General features: G+C 43.8%; 1 protein-coding gene across 11 annotated transcripts in view; it reads left to right on the top strand.

Moving 5' to 3' along the window:
- The window catches only part of RMND1 (required for meiotic nuclear division 1 homolog), a 39,654-nt gene extending 27,053 nt beyond the window's left edge, over window positions 1–12,601 (top strand). For 7 of the 11 annotated variants that reach the window (XM_073789745.1, XM_019951717.3, XM_019951715.3 and 4 more), the window contains 3 exons: window positions 1,576–1,696; window positions 11,410–11,526; window positions 12,393–12,601. In XM_073789745.1, the coding sequence (XP_073645846.1) occupies window positions 1,576–1,696; window positions 11,410–11,526; window positions 12,393–12,425 (271 nt within the window). In that variant the 3' untranslated portion in view covers window positions 12,426–12,601. Of the gene's footprint in view, window positions 1–1,575; window positions 1,697–3,721; window positions 9,463–11,409; window positions 11,527–12,392 lie in introns of those variants that run through there. The other 4 variants (XR_012324918.1, XM_073789746.1, XR_012324917.1 and 1 more) reach the window with 3 other exon arrangements.
- The last annotated feature ends 3,593 nt before the right edge of the window (window positions 12,602–16,194 follow it).

Here is a 16,194-nt window from a genome sequence, read left to right as displayed (position 1 = left end):
TGTATGTGCACGCGCACACACACACGTGCACATGTGTGCATGGAAGCAGACCTGGAAGGACACAGGAGAGTATTGGCAGGGCCGAAAGGATTTGATTTGTTAGGGGAACGGGCCTACCAGTGTTTTCTGAGTTCTTCTCTAGGGTTTTTCTTTTTTATAGTGAACAGCTATTTATGTGTTACTTCTATAACATAAATTTTTGTTTAAAAACAAACTCAGGCCTCATATGTAAAAAAGGTAGAAATAGAGTGTGTGTGTTTGTGTGTGTGTGCGAAACTAGCAGCGGCTACCCACAGGGAGTGGGAGAAAGGGAAAAATGGGGATAAGAATAGGAGTAAGATTGGTCAATTTTTACCTTTTTCTGTCTTTTTTATTTTTGAGCCATCTGATTACCTATCCACACACACACACAAATATATGTGCATGTATATTGTAACAAATTTTAATGAAAAAAAAAGCTTAGAAATTTTTTTTTTAATAAGTTTATTTATTTTGGCTGCGTTGGGTCTTCGTTGCTGTACACGGGCTTTCTCTAGTTGCAGCAAGCGGGCACTATTCGTTGCGGTGCGCAATCTTCTTATTGCGGTGGCTTCTGTTGTTGCGGAGGACGAGCTCTAGGCGCGCAGGCTCAGTAGTTGTGGCTCACAGGCTCTAGAGCACAGGCTCAGTAGTTGTGGCCCATGGACTTAGTTGCTCCGCGGCATGTAGGATCTTCCCAGACCAGGGCTCAAACCCATGTCCCCTGCATTGGCAGGTGGATTCTTAACCACTGCACCACCAGGGAAGTCCCTAGAAATTTTTTTAATTGGGTTTTTTTCTCTCTACTTCATAAATGTTAATATAAAGATTGAATTAATTTGGTTGCACATTTTGAAAATTTTTTGTTTACATGTTCCTCAGAAATATTACAAGAATCAGCATTAAAAACTACTTTTGGGCTTCCCTGGTGGTGCAGTGGTTGAGAGTCCGCCTGCCGATGCAGGGGACACGGGTTCCCTGGTCCGGGAAGATCCCACATGCCGCAGAGCGGCTGGGCCTGTGAGCCATGGCCGCTGAGCCTGCGCGTCCGGAACCTGTGCTCCGCAACGGGAGAGGCCACAACAGTGAAAGGCCCGCGTACCCCCAAAAAAAAAAAAAAAATTTAAAAGAACTACTTTTATAAAGCACCATGTAAATAAGAAATAAACTTATTTACAAAACAGAAGTAGACTCACAGACATAGAAAACAAATTTGTGGTTACCAAAGGGGATGGGGGCAGATAAATTAGGAGTTTGGGATTAATATAGCCACACTGCTATATATAAAATAGGTAAACAACAGGGACCTACTGTATAGCATAGGGAACCGTACTCAATATCTTGTAGTAACCTATAATGGAAAAGAATCTAAAAAAGAGTATATATATATGTGTAACTGAATCAGTTTGCCATACACTTGAAATTAACACAACATTGTAAATTAACCATACTTCAATCAATAAATCAATCAATAAATATCTTCTTCAAAAAAGAAATAAAATAGACCATGCTTTTTAATTCAAGATAAAAATTAAAAATGATTTTCCTTTTTTTAAGACACCATATAAACTTGAGTTCAGACTTCTTGATCACTCCTGATTTCTACTGGGACAGAGAAAATCTGGAAGAACTTTATGATAAAACTTGTCGGTTCCTCAGCATTACTCGTAGAGTTAAGGTATGTATTTTGCACTTCTACTGAGAGTGACACAATGTCACCTATGAGTTGTATGACTGTGTGAAGAGAAGTTTTTAATTAACTAAATGTGTTTAACTGCTTTTGGAGAAATGTCTTGTTTGACTTCTACTCAGGTATCTAGATCTCCCGTTCTAGTTTTCCTGTGTACAGACAGTTTTCAGCTTTCACGTCAAAGGATATTCTGATATTTGCTCTACAGACTAGATAAGATTGGTGAGAGTTTGGAGGCCTGGTGGTCTGTTAGGAAGTTTCTCATCAAGTTTCAAGCAAGAGTTCATGGGGTCCAGAACTTTACTGGTGACAGTGAGAACAGAAATGAATTTTTAAAAGAATCCTTTAAGACAAATGAACTGGTTGGTACTGGGAGGCCAGGGAGAAGGAAGAATAAGGATGACTGACGTTTGTTGTGGGTGACAGGTAGAAAGATGCCAAAACGTAGAGAGGTTGGGGGGAGGGGAGGAGCCACATTTAGGATGTGTTGAGAGTAGAGTAGCAAGAAGACATCCACTTAGAACTGTCTGAAAGCATTGAGAAGCGTGGAAGAAAAGTTGAGGAGGGAGGAAGCTGATGGAATGATGGAAGTGCGTGGAGGGCGTCATGGTGGAGGTGAACCACACGGGAAAGAGAGCAGAAGACAAGATGGACAGTAGTACCATGTGTGTGCATAGTTCTGTCACATTTAATCACACGTGTAGATCCAGGTAACCACCAGATCTGGATACAGAACTGTTCTATCACCACAGAGATCTCCCTTGTGCTTGTCCCTTTATAGTCACACCCTTCCCTCCCCGACCATCCCTAACCGCTGGTAATAAGTAATCTACTCTCCAGCTCTATAATTTGGTCATTTGGGGAATGTTATATAAATAGAATTATACAGGGTGTGACTTTAAAATGGGCTGTTTTCAATGAGTATAATACCCTTGAGATCCATCCAAGCCATTGCCTGTATCAATCCCTGCCTTCCTGTGAGTTACTTAGCCATTTGGGGGGATTCCATTTTGATTTCTCTGTAGTGTTTTTGAGTGTATCTCTTTGCATAGATACTTAGTGGTTGCTCTAAATGTCACATTATACATACCTAGCTTATCACAATCCACTGGTTTCAGCATTTGCCAGATTAAATCAAGCGTGGAAACCTTACTGCTCTTTACATCCCTTTACTCCCCACTTTGAGAACTTCATCAGTGTTACAAGTTTTGCTGCAAACATCAAACATAATTTAGAAAACTCACAAGGAGACGGAAATCCTATTGTATCTTCCCCCATTTTTATTCTTTCTGTTCTCTTTTTTCAATGATGTTGCAAGATTTCTTCTTTTATTGTTTCTTTTCTGTTTTAAGAACATTCTGTAGCCATTCTTTCAGGGTAAGTTTGCAAAAGCATAGTCTCTTAGTTTTTCTTCATCTGAAAACGTCTAGATTTCCCCTTTATTCCTGAAGGAGTTTTTCACTAGGTAGAGGATTCCAAGTTGATAGTTCATTTCTTTCAATACCTACACATTACTGTGTCACTTTCTTCCAGCCTCCATGATTTCTGAGGAGAAATCTACTATCTCTCTATGACGTGAATGTCAGACCTTTAATTATACTCCAACAAGTCTTCGAGGCTCTCTTTATTTTTTTCCTAATCTTTTCAACAAATGGTGCTAGAACAATGGGATAGTCATAATGAACCCTATCCTTTACTTCACACCATTTCTAAATGAATCAGAGACCTTTTAAATATAAAAGCTAAAATTATAAAACCTCAGGAAGAAAATATAGGAAAAAGGCCTCATGACCTTGGGGAAGGCCAGGATTTGTTAGGGAAAAAAAAAAAAAAAACATGCACCTTGGGGAACGAATTTGATAAGTTGAACTTCATCAAAACTAAGACCACTGCTCTTTGAAAGACACTCTTAAGAATATGAAAAGGCAAATCACAGGTTGGGAGGAAATATTCTCAATATATAACCTGACAAAGGACTTGTCCATAATAATCAAAGAACTCTTTCTACTCAAGGGGCTTCCCTGGTGGCACAGTGGTTAAGAATCTGCCTGCCAATGCAGAGGACATGGGTTCGAGCCCTGGTCCAGGAAGATCCCACACGCCGCGGAGCAGCTAAGCCTGTGCGCCACAACTACTGAGCCTGCTCTCTAGGCCCACGTGCCACAACTACTGAAGCCCGCATGCCTAGAGCCCGTGCTGCACAAAAAGAGAAGCCACCACAATGAGAAGCCCGCGCACGACAACGAAGAGTAGCCCCCGCTCGCCGCAACTAGAGAAAGCCCGTGTGCAGCAACGAAGACCCAATGCAGCCAAAAATAAAATAAATAATAAAATAAATATTTTTTTTAAAAAAAGATCTATGCATTAAAAAAAAGGAAGAATTCTTTCTACTCAAAAAGACAAGCCAGTTTTTTAAATGGGCAAAAGATTTAAACTGACGTCTCACAAAATATGTGAACGGCCAAATGAACATGAGAAGATGTTCAACGTTATTGTTGACCAGGGAAGTGCAAATTAAACCTGCAATGCGCTGTTACGACACACTCACTAGAATGACTAAAATTAAAAGGACTGACAATACCAAGTGTTGGGAAGGATATAGAGCAGATGGAAGTGTCATACATTACTTGTGGGAATATACATCGTTATAGCCACTTTGCAAAAACAGCCCGGCAGTTCCTCAGAAATTTAATTGTTGTGTTACTATACGATCCAACAATTCCACTCCTGAGTATTTACTCATGAGAAATGAAAACATATGTCCTCACACTCATTTGTACCTGAATGTTCTTAGCACCTTTAGTCATGATAGCCAAAAACTGGAAACAATCAAATGCCCATCTGTAGGTGAATGGATAAAGAAATTGTGGGATAGCCATACAGTGGAGTACCACTCAGCAGTAAAAGCAATGAACTACCATCCATGCAACAACATGAATGAATATCAGGATCGTTATGCTGAGTGAAAACCATCTAGACACAAAAGAATCCATGCTGTTATAGGAAATTCTAGAAAGGCTAATCTAATCTATAGTTACAGAAAATAGATCAGTGGTTCCCTAGGGCTTGGAGGTGGAGTGGTGGGTAGGGCAGTAGATTCCAAAGGGGCACAAGGGATCGTGGGGTGATGGAAACGCTGTGGTGTTACTTACATAGTGTCAATCTGTGAAAAGTCTTCAAATTGTATACTTAGAATGGAAACAAGTGCAGATTATTGTATGTAAATTATGCCTCAAGGAAAACTTGAAAATAAACCTTTTGTGAGAATTCTCTAATGACATTAAACAAAAGCATCAACCTTGATGAGCAGCCGTATTTACTAGGGACGAATTTGGAAGTGCTCAAGAGTTATGGCTTTTGGATGTCTCCCCTTTCTCTCTTGGAATGAAGACGTTCGGTGGAACCACGATCGTTGGGGTGAAGTACAAAGATTATTGCCACCAGGGAGATGCATCAGATCTCTTCCGATGACCAGCCTGTTGTGCTGAGTTAAGTCAGTAATGGTGGCTGAGCAACCAAGGTAAACCGGCTGCCCAGGAAGTGTGCGCTCAAGCATCCTCCCCCTCTGTCCCCACCCCCATCCTGTGTCCTTCCTCAAATCACGGCACCTTTGATGCCCACGGTGTCCTTCACATGTCCCTCGTGGACAAGAGTACAGGAAAAGAGAACAGAATTGCTGAAGTCACCAATGATGAAGGTGGTTTGAGCAGGAAACATCCTGAGTGTGTGGTCCAGAGGAGAAGTGTAAAGATAGGAACTTACTCAACATGAACACTGCATTCAGCGTGAAAGCCACAGCTGAACATGAGGAATGTTAAAACAGGATCGATCGTGAACATTGACACGCAGTGAAGTAATCAACTAGCTGGACCAGCATCACAGTGCCAAGTAGGAAGGGGAAACCTGGAGAAAGTGCCTCTGCGTCTTCACTTTGCTCAAGCAGAGGGAGGGGATGTGCCAGGAGGGCACTTGGGGTTCGCTGGGGACAGTGCTCCTCTGAGTGGAGAGGCTCCCTCAGTGCCCAGTGTGGGGAAATTGATCGCAGCCCAGGGAGCAGGTGGAGCAGGTCCCCTCAGTCCCCAAACTGGAAGAGCCCCGGAACAGGTCAGTTCCATGGTATTTTTCAAAAAACTCTTATGTGAGTTCTGTGTAACTATAATGCTGCTGACTTCCGAATCCTTAACTGAGTACCTGGAATAATGCGTACATTGCACTTAATCCGTGCTGTAAAACAAGTGGAAAATAACTCAGGTAGTGTCCTGAAGAATAGACATAAAGGTCTGTTTCAACTGGGCACCACTTGCCCGTGTGCTTCTGGAGTACGTGGCGCGCACTCCTGGGGGCGGCAGTTCACGCACCGCGTCGCGCTGATCTGATGGCACTACGGACTCAGTGCCTTGTGAGAAGCCTCTTCTCACCTTCTCGGTGTAGCCGCCTCAGAAGGCAGGGAGAGAGCACCCACTCCGGCGCCTCTGCCTCTCCTTGTAAGGATGTTAATTTAGACCTCATCTAAACCTAATCACCCCCAAAGGCCTCATCTCCAGATACCATCACATTGGGGGTTAGGACTATCAACATGAATTTTGGGGGAACACGAACATTCCGTCCATATTACCAAGCAGTCCCTGGAAATCCACTGTAAATTTTCTTTACGAGCTAAAATTTGTTTCTTTTAAATTGTTTTTTATAAATTACATATTTCTTCCACATCCTTATTGGAATCTGTGTAGGAACTGGGGCAAGGTGGCTAAAAGGAGAAGTAGCAGGTATTCAGAGGGGAAAAGGGGATTTATGTGAAATTGGAGCTGCACTCGTGAGATTCCCCCTCTCCTTCCTTAAAACACAGCAGCGAAAGAGATAGAAGCTGCTTTCCCTGTAAATATGTGATGAGTACACTCCCCTCTAGAACGCAGGCTTCGTGAAATCAGAGAACAGGATCGTCGTCTTCCTGGCTCCCTTCCCGCTTCTTGGCAAAGGCCTCACGTAGAATATGTGCGCCATAAATATTTGTAGGATTAATCAGTGGTTGAGTTCAAAGTGAAACTCACTGTATTCTCCCAGAAAATGCAGTTGAACCTTCTCTATTTCTGTCTCAGCTAATAGCACGACCACCTGGTCAGTCAAGCAGGAACTTGAAACTCACCATGGTTTCCTCTTTCTCCTTCATCTTCCACATGCAGTCAGAGCATCCTTTCGTTTTCTCCCAAGTGTCATGCATTCATTGCCAGATATTTATTGAAAGTCTCTACGATAGGCCCTGGGCTGGTGAGACAGGGAGGGATGCCAAACTGACCCGCCTCCTGCGCCCAGACAGCTGATGTGCATCTCCCACCCCCGTTCACCCTAATACCTTCTTCTTTGTCTCCCAGCCTCTAGGCTGGGCCCTGTAGCCAGAAGACAGAGACACATCTGTCTTACTCACCATTTCATCTCCTCTGCCCAGCACAGTATAGTAAACACTGAACAAATATTTTAAGAGTGGACAAAGGACTCCCTTACCTGCAGGAGAAAGTTGCAACATGATCGTGCTATGTATTCATTTCTACTGCGGCCGCAGCAGATTACCACAGACTGACTTAACACAGATGTATTATTTTACAGTTCTGTAGGTCCGAAGTCTGACCTGGGAGTCACTGAGCCAAAGTCAAGGCGTTGGCAGGGCCGCGTCCCGCTCCGGAGGCTCTGGGTGGGAGCCACTCCTGGGCTGTTCCAGCTCCGAGGGGCCACCCACTGCCCTTGGCTCAGAGCCCCTCTTCCGTCTCGCATGGCTGAGCTCTTCTGCCTGCCATTCCCACTTTTAAGGACCCTTGTGATTGCCCTGGGCCCACCCAGATAATCTAGGATTGTCTCCTTATCTAAAGATCGTCTGACTTAACAAGCTTAATTCCTGCACAGTCTTAAGTATCCCTTGCTGTGTAATACTCGTGGGTCCCGAGGATTAGAATGTGAATATCTGGGGGACCATTACTCTGCCTACCCCCTATGGTCTATAGTACCTCTCACAATTCAGTACTTAACCTTTTTTTAACCTTACCTCCAAGCACTTTCAGGTTTTTCGCTGTCTAGCTGTACTTGCCTCCATGCTGTTTCCTCTACTAGAAATACTGTCCCCCTGGCGCCCCACCTTTTCTTCCTGGCACCTGCCTATTTAGAGCCTACTTCACATTTACCACCTCTGTGACCCTGTCCCCGTTTTCTTCTGCTCCATCATCTGTGCGCATGAAACACGTCTGATTCTGTAACCGAAGGACATAGGAAGCATGTGTTAGTTGGGGCTCCCTTGCTTGCACACGACAGAAGGACAATTGGAATGACCTTACTTATCCCCGTGTACTGCCTCACGGGGCTGAGAAACAGGGAGCAGGTGTGAAACAGGGAATGTCTGTTGCACAGACCCAGGCGGGTCACCAGGACTGCTTCTTGCGTCAGCATCCTCTGTACCAATTTGGCCTCATCCTTTCCTTCTTGGTGGCATTCTCTCGGCGATGGGGGAAGGGGTGTGGGAAGGGGGAATATCCCAGCGACATTTTACTCTGCCTGGCAGCGTCAAAGGACTGGGCCACGTGTCCGTGCTTTGACCAGCCATGTGATGAGGCAACTGGGCCTCACAGTTGGCCAAGCCTGGGTCTTGTACTGGCCCCGTCTCCCCCTTGGGCTTTTCAGGGGAGGGGAGAGGGGCTGGTGTCAGGTGGGTAGTGATACTGAGATTGGCAGCATCACGTGGTTGGAAACAGGGAAGAGTAACTCTCCAAAGCAAGGGGGCAGGAGCGGAGGGTGCCGGGCAGGTAGCAGGTGGCTATGAGGCAGAATGAGGTAAGTTCTAAACGAGGGCAACAGCGAGGTGCTGTGGGAGTGCTGAGCGAGCAGGAGGTCAGGAAGGGTCACAGAGACCTCGCCTTCAGGCGTGAAGAGGGCGCCACCCACTGAAGAGTGCTTGGACTAAACCATCTGGGGTCATTTCATGTCACCGAGAAGGCAATAGCAAGACGCTCGAAGCTTCTGAGCAGCGGAGTGAAACGATCCACCCTGTTTAGGAGAACTCTGGTGGCCCATGCAAACGAAACCCAGAAACCCCCCAGCCCATCACCACCACCAAAACGACCAAACAGACCAGTCTGAAGAGGTGACAGATAGTTGACAAAAGCCTACTAGGTGTATTAAGAAATGCTAAGGAGAGGATAGACTCGACTCCATACAGCAGCTGAAGTGCCAGGGATCCAGGAGTGCAGGATAGAGATCAAAGGTTTCTATGCTGGGTGCCCGAGAAGATCGCGTGACCTGCTTTGAGCTAGGGACCCAAGAAGAGGGAGAGACTTGAACAGGATGTCAACTGTAGTTAGAAATGCTAAATTTAAGGTGCCGGCAGGAAAATAGTAAAAAGATGTTTTATAGGCAGTTAGAAATTCGGGCAGAGGAGAAATCGGGATTAAGCAGTTAATACTTGGGACTTATCAAAAAAGTTTAAACCAGTCTTTCTCAAAATGTGGAATACATACACTTGTACAAGAGATGAACTTAGGTAACACATGGACCCTGAAATAACATGTAAGCGTTGAAGCAAGTAACACTTCTGTTCAGAGTTGAGGAGAAATGCTTAGCTTGGCTTTAGTGGCTCTTGACCGGCCCTCTTAACGTATAATCTACCAAATTCCCAGGCACCAGGCTCAGCTTTGTGTATCCAACACCATTTCACATCATACTGGTTTTCCATTTTGGCAATGTAGTTTCCTTTTAAAATAAACATTTCTAAGGTGGTTTTTGTGGGGTTTTTTTTTTTTTTTTTTTGGTTGTGCCGGATCTCACCTGCAGCTCACAGGCTCCTTAGTTGTGGCTCGCCAGCTCCTTGGTTATGGCATGCAAACTCTTCGTTGCTGCATGCATGTGGGAATCTAGTTCCCTGACCAGGGATCGAACCTGGGCCCCCTGCATTGGGAGCACAGAGTCTTAACCACTGTGCCACCAGGGAAGTCCCCATTTGTAAGTCTTTTTGACTTTAAATCCAATTAGCACATGTGTACCACAGAAGCAGTGACAGTGGGATGGAAATGACTGAAGTTCAGGAAGCGCCTACACAAACCAGATGGGCAGGATCGTGCAGAGAGAGTGCAGAGCTAGAGAACAGGAGGGACCAGATCAGGACTCTGGAAAGTGTCATCCACAGGCCAGGGGAGGTCCGAGAAGACTCAGAAAAAGAGTGATGGTCGGAGGCAGAACTTAGTCCCTAGGGGAGAAAAAGCCAAAGGAAGTGTGCATTTCAAGGTGTTGTCAAATGCTTAATTGAGGTTTCAGAATCTAACCAAGAAAGGGTGTTACTGTTTAGGAGACATCTGGAAGTTTCGGGGGAGCAGAGGTAATATCTACAGCCTCTAAGGGCTAAGGAATAAGTTGGTGGTGAGAAGTGGAGAAAGAAAATGTCTGTTCTTTAGTCAAACTTGAAAGAAAATGTAAAAGAGGGTTGGGTCAGCATTTCGAAGAGAGAAGCAAGCTTAAGGCTGAGCATGTTTCTAGACCAAGATCAAGCAGCCAACAGAAATAGGAAGACGAAGAAAGGGAGGAAAGAAAGAGGCACTGTTCTAAACATTTATACAAATTGGCGACTACAGGATTACATGAAGTCTGGAAGCGTGGGCAAATACATATTATCAGTGTGCTTCCACGTGTTCGCTCTCGTTAGTAATGCTCTGTGCAAAATGACAGTAAATATGGTGCACTAGCACATTTCAGTCAGTCCCCAAACATGCATCTGTGACTTGTCTCAGATTTCCACTGACCATACCTGCATTCTCAGCCTACGTACCCCAGAAGTTATCAAGGGGAATCCAAAAACTTGTAAAAAACGTTTCCAGACTGTGTAATTTCCAAAAGAAAGTGAGATACAGAGAGATTAAGGAAGTATAACTTGCCAGTGGTCACATTCAAGTCTTAACTTCAAAGATTCTGTTTTCTGTGAACCCCTCAGCCAGCTTGTGGGGCATCAGAATACAGAATCTCTGCAGTTAAGCATTAAAAGCAGCGCCATCGGGCTTCCCTGGTGGCGCAGTGGTTGGGAGTCCGCCTGCCGATGCAGGGGACACGGGTTCGTGCCCCGGTCCGGGAAGATCCCACATGCCGCGGAGCGGCTGGGCCCGTGAGCCATGGCCGCTGAGCCTGCGCGTCCGGAGCCTGTGCTCCGCAACGGGAGAAGCCATGACAGTGAGAGGCCCGCGTACCGTGTAAAAAAAAAAAAACAAAAAAAACAAAAAAAAAACAGTGCCACCTAGTGGCGAGTGTGCAGCAGGTCAAGTTTTGTGTTTGCGGGGCTTGGAACAGTTTTAGTAGAAGGTAATCATTGTCATGTTAAGGCCATGCTAAAAGAGTATTTCAGGTTTGCTTTTATTAACTGCTGAAAATCCAAGGGCAGCAACGAAAAACTAGAAATCAAGAACTTTTAGATCTTCCATCAAAGTCTTATGAATATAAGAGCTTCAGTATGCGAAGTATTTCTTGCAGTCAGATCTGTGCGTTACAGAACGTCTCTAGGTGGATTCACAGAAAGGAGACAAGTGGCACTGGTAGGCTGCCTTTGGGGAGGGCTGGGGAGCAAGAATTGAAGGAGTGATTTTTCACTGCACACCTATTTCAAACTTATAATTTTGAAGCATGCGACTGTTATCGTAAGTGAATGTTTAAATATACAGGATACTGAGATTTTTCTAATGCAGGTCATGAATGAAAAGCTTCAGCACTGCATGGAGCTAACAGATCTGATGCGGAATCACCTGACTGAGAAGAGGACGCTGCGCCTGGAAGGGATGATTGTCATCCTTATCACCATAGAGGTAGGTAACTTTTATGAAAGTAACTTGACAGAAAACAATAGCAGGAAAGAGCATGACTTTGTTCTAAATGTTAAGTCTATTTGGAAGTGAGGCAGGTTTCAAGTGACTGTGGTAATATTTTGAAAATGCATTAAGTATGATTTTTGGAAAAGTTCCACCTTTTTATTTATTTTATTTGGCCATGCTGCGCAGCTTGCAGGATCCCAGTTCCCTGACCAGGGATTGAACCCAGGCCATGGCAGTGAAAGTGCCAAATCCTAACCGCTTGACCACCAGGGAATTCCCTCCATGTTTTTTTTTTAATTATTTGCTCTTTTTATTTATTTATTAAATTTATTTTTGGCTGCATTGGGTCTTAGTTGCGCACAGGCTTTCTCTAGTTGCGGCGAGCGGGGGCTACTCTTCATTGTGGTGCGCAGGCTTCTCGTTGCGGTGGCTTCTCTTGTTGCAGAGCACTGGCTCTAACCGTGAGGGCTTCAGTAGTTGTGGCGCGTGGGCTCAGTAGTTGTGGCGCACAGGCTCATTTGCTTTGCAGCATGTGGGATCTTCCTGGACCAGGGCTCAAACCCATGTCCCCTGCATCAGCAGGCGGATTCTTAACCACTGCGCTAACCTGGGAAGTCCCTCCCTCCACGTTTTTAAAGATGGCATTTAGGGCAAGTTCTAGCTGTAAATATATAATGTTCAACCCAACACCAAGCACCTGTGCCTCAAATCTGCAGCTTGCCCTGTAATGCCCTGTAATAACAAAAAAGTTATTAACTTCGGGAGCATTTTTCATTAATCACGACCTTAGAAAAGTCATTTTAGTTTGTACCAGTGATTTGCCATGAAATTATTAATACTTCTCACTTTTTATTTGTAAGGTAATGTTTGAGCTGGGACGAGCATTTTTCTGATTGACGACCAAAGGAAAAGTGTCATTGCAAGATATATTGAAGCTCTACAATCAAAAATAAATGCTCACCTGTTGAGATTAATAGGTATTTAATTTTTTTAATCAAGAAATTGTCACAGTGATCTTTTTCAGTTTCTAAATGTATTGCTGCTTGAATAAAAACTATAAAGAATCTGGCATTTGGGTCTATAACACTGACAGTTTGAAAGGATAATGTTCATTTTATATTTTAAAGAACTTTGGATAATCTGGGCATCTGGGGAATTTGGGCATTGCTCCTAACCTTTCCCCAGGGAATCCCAAGCTTGGCCCTAAGAAAACCATACAGGAACTCCAAAGTGTTGAAATTTAGAAAATAAGTAGGCTTGAATGGCAAAAACGAACTTTGTACACCTGTTTATTTCTAGGTGGCGTAATTTGACTCTGACTGCTCACTGGCACTTTCCTTTTATTCATCAATACTTTCCATCCTTTCACTACCAAGTTGGGTCAAAATATTCTTCCCACAGAGGAATATTTTTTTAAGTTTCTCACATACTCAGGGAAAATTTAAAAATACCAAGTACAAAGAATTTAACATTTATGTGTTTACCATCTTGAATTGATAATTAACTTTTTAAAAACAAAGTCCTGGGACTTCCCTGGTGGCGCCCCAGTGGTTGAGAGTCCGCCTGCCGATGCAGGGGACGCGGGTTCGTGCCCCGGTCCGGGAAGATCCCACATGCCGCGGAGCGGCTGGGCCCGTGAGCCATGGCCGCTGAGCCTGCGCATCCGGAGCCTGTGCTCCGCAAAGGGAGAGGCCACAACAGTGAGAGGCCTGCGTACCGCAAAAAAAAAAAAAAAAAAAGTCCTTTTTATCTTCATTTGCCTTATTTTTACACATATCCCCCTGCCCTACTACCCTCTCCCCATCACAATGACTTTTTCATAAGTTATATACATATACAGAGTATTACTGTTCTAAATTGGGACACTGTCAGTCACTTTATAGCTTGTTTAACTGCTATATGGTATACTCCCAAGAGAATACACATTTATCTGTACCCTCACTGATGACATTCATGTATATATTTGCTGGAATAGTGTGAAGTTGCCCATCCTGATGTCTTTCAGTGCACCGCAAGAGTTCTTCTTGAGTACCGATTTCAGGTACCTATACCAAGGACTATGCAACATGTGGGCAGAGATAATTTAAGAATTGCTTTCTAGGGCTTCCCTGGTGGCACAGTGGTTGGGAGTCCGCCTGCCGATGCAGGGGACACGGGTTCGTGCCCAGGTCCGGGAAGATCCCACATGCCGCGGAGCGGCTGGGCCCGTGAGCCATGGCCGCTGAGCCTGAGCGTCCAGAGCCTGTGCTCTGCAACGGGAGAGGCCACAACAGTGAGAAGCCCACGTACCACAAAAAAAAAAAAAAAAATTGCTTTCTAGGGACTTCCCTGGTGGCGCAGTGATTAAGAATCCGCTTGCTAATGCAGGGGACATGGGTTCGAGCCCTGGTCCGGGAAGATCCCACATGCCACGGAGCAACTAAGCTCGAGCGCCACAACTACTGAGCCTGTGTGCTGCAACTACTGAAGCCCATGCACCTAGAGCCTGTGCTCCGTGGCAAGAGAAGCCACCGCAATGAGAAGCCCGCGCACTGCAACGAAGAGTAGCCCCCGTTCGCCGCAACTAGAGAAGCCCGCGCGCAGCAACAAAGACCCAACGCAGCCAAGAAATAAGTTTAAAAAAGAAAACTCATTTCTACCTTAAAAAAAAAGCTTTCTAGATCAAGTTCCACATCAGCACTTTCATAAAATCGCTGTGCCTGCACTGTCACCTGTAAGCAGCGTATCAAGCCTGTTCTCCTCTCCCATTTTCCCAATCTCACAATGTACAGAAGGCATCTCACCCATCTTCAATTTTAGTTTGGTCCACTATATTTTAAAACCTTTAAATATACTTAACCTGCATTTTAAAATCTTTAGAAAGCCAAAGGACAATTTGAAATACTGGTCAACAGAGCCTTCTTTAATAAGAGGGGCCATTTCCAGTAAAATTTTACTCCAAGTATCAATGTGTACAATTTGCTGTTTGGGTCAACTGTGTAATTATAAAATTTTAGTACAACAAAAAGAACACGAACATTTAGTGCTTTATGGTCATGGCAAATTAAAATTTAACATTTCAACTTATAAACAAATACGTAACAAAGAACAAAAAGACAGTGAGACCTTCAAGCATAAAAATTTATTAGGATAAAAAAAATTATTAGGATAACATTTTGTGGGGGAAATGTAACAAATACAGTTTTCAAGAAGAAAAAGGAAGGTAACACTTGAATCGTTTACTTATGTTTAAATGGATCACGGTGGACATCAACTTATTGTATTACATTCCACTAAGATATATTAAAGATATAAATTATTTTATTGTTTATATATAATTTAAATATTTTAAAATATCAATACTTATGTCAGAAATTACACATTTTTCAAGTATTTAAATTTATGATAAAAGCTTCAACTCTATATATAGAGTTTTTAAAATTATTTTAGGTATAATACAAACATAAAAGTTTTTCAAGATCACAGCTTCTCTCAAAACAAAATGTCTGTGAGGATTAATGGAATTAACATATGTGAAGTTATGAGTTAACTGTTAGTACAGTCCATCTGCGTAAAAACCCATATATGATTCTGAGAGTAAATGAAGGCTGAATCAAATCCCCAGGATCCCCTTTGAATCCTTAGTTAAGAAACATGTCTGAGGGCTTCCCTGGTGGCGCAGCGATTAAGAATCCGCCTGCCAATGCAGGGGACACGGGTTCGATCCCTAGTCCAGAAAGATCCCACATGCCGCAGAGCAACTAAGCCCGCGAGCCACAACTACTGAGCCCGTGTGCCACAACTACTAAAGCCCGTACGCCTAGAGCCCGTGCTCCTCAACGAGAGAAGCCACTGCAATGAGAAGCCCGCACACCACAACAAACAGCCCCCACTCACAGTAACTAGAGAAAGCCCATGCGCAGCAACGAAGACCCAATGCAGCCAAAAATAAAAATAAAAAATATATATATATATATTGCTAACATAAAAATATGGACCTGGGACTTCCCTGATCGTCCAGTGGTTCAGACTCCTCGCCTTCCACTGCAGGGGGGCACGGGTCTGATCCCTGGCTGGGGAACTACGATTCCTTGCAGCAGTGCAGCCAAAACAAAGAGAAAGAAAAAAATGAAAATGGACCAGAGTGCTTCTTAAACTCACTCAAATGAAGACTTACAGAGGACAACAAACTAGTATCAAATACCTCTCTGATGGTTCACTAATGAAATCTGATGAACTGGAATCCTCCAATTTCCTTCAAGTGGCCCTTTTAGATCCTGGGTTTCCCGGCACTGGGGGCTTTTCTGGAGCAGCCAGGCTTTCAGGGTTAAGCTGGGGAAGGTCTAGGCAAAGCAGCCAGCTGTTATCTTCAGACCACATTTTTAGAAATTAATGATGTTTAAACAACCACCTTTTTCAAATCAGGACTGTGCTGGCAACTCTACAGATCTTTAATAAAACTAAAAACAGGATCCTCTCCTACCAATGATCAACTATCTTCACAAAGAAAAACAAGTTGGTATGTACACAGCTGTCATCAATTGGGGGAAGTAGTTTTCCCCTATATATTTCATCATTAATTTCACTTTCAAACATTAAAAACTCCAGTGACACACAATTCTATAAGCAAAATTTCAGACTTTTTTTGTTTAATATTTCACAACTAACATCTTTAAAAATCCG

This window comes from Tursiops truncatus, chromosome 12, assembly GCF_011762595.2.
Source record: "Tursiops truncatus isolate mTurTru1 chromosome 12, mTurTru1.mat.Y, whole genome shotgun sequence".
Classification (NCBI taxonomy): Eukaryota; Metazoa; Chordata; class Mammalia; order Artiodactyla; family Delphinidae; genus Tursiops; species Tursiops truncatus.
The sequence above is the reverse complement of the archived record's forward strand: the minus strand, read 5'-3'. Positions and strand labels throughout refer to the sequence as shown.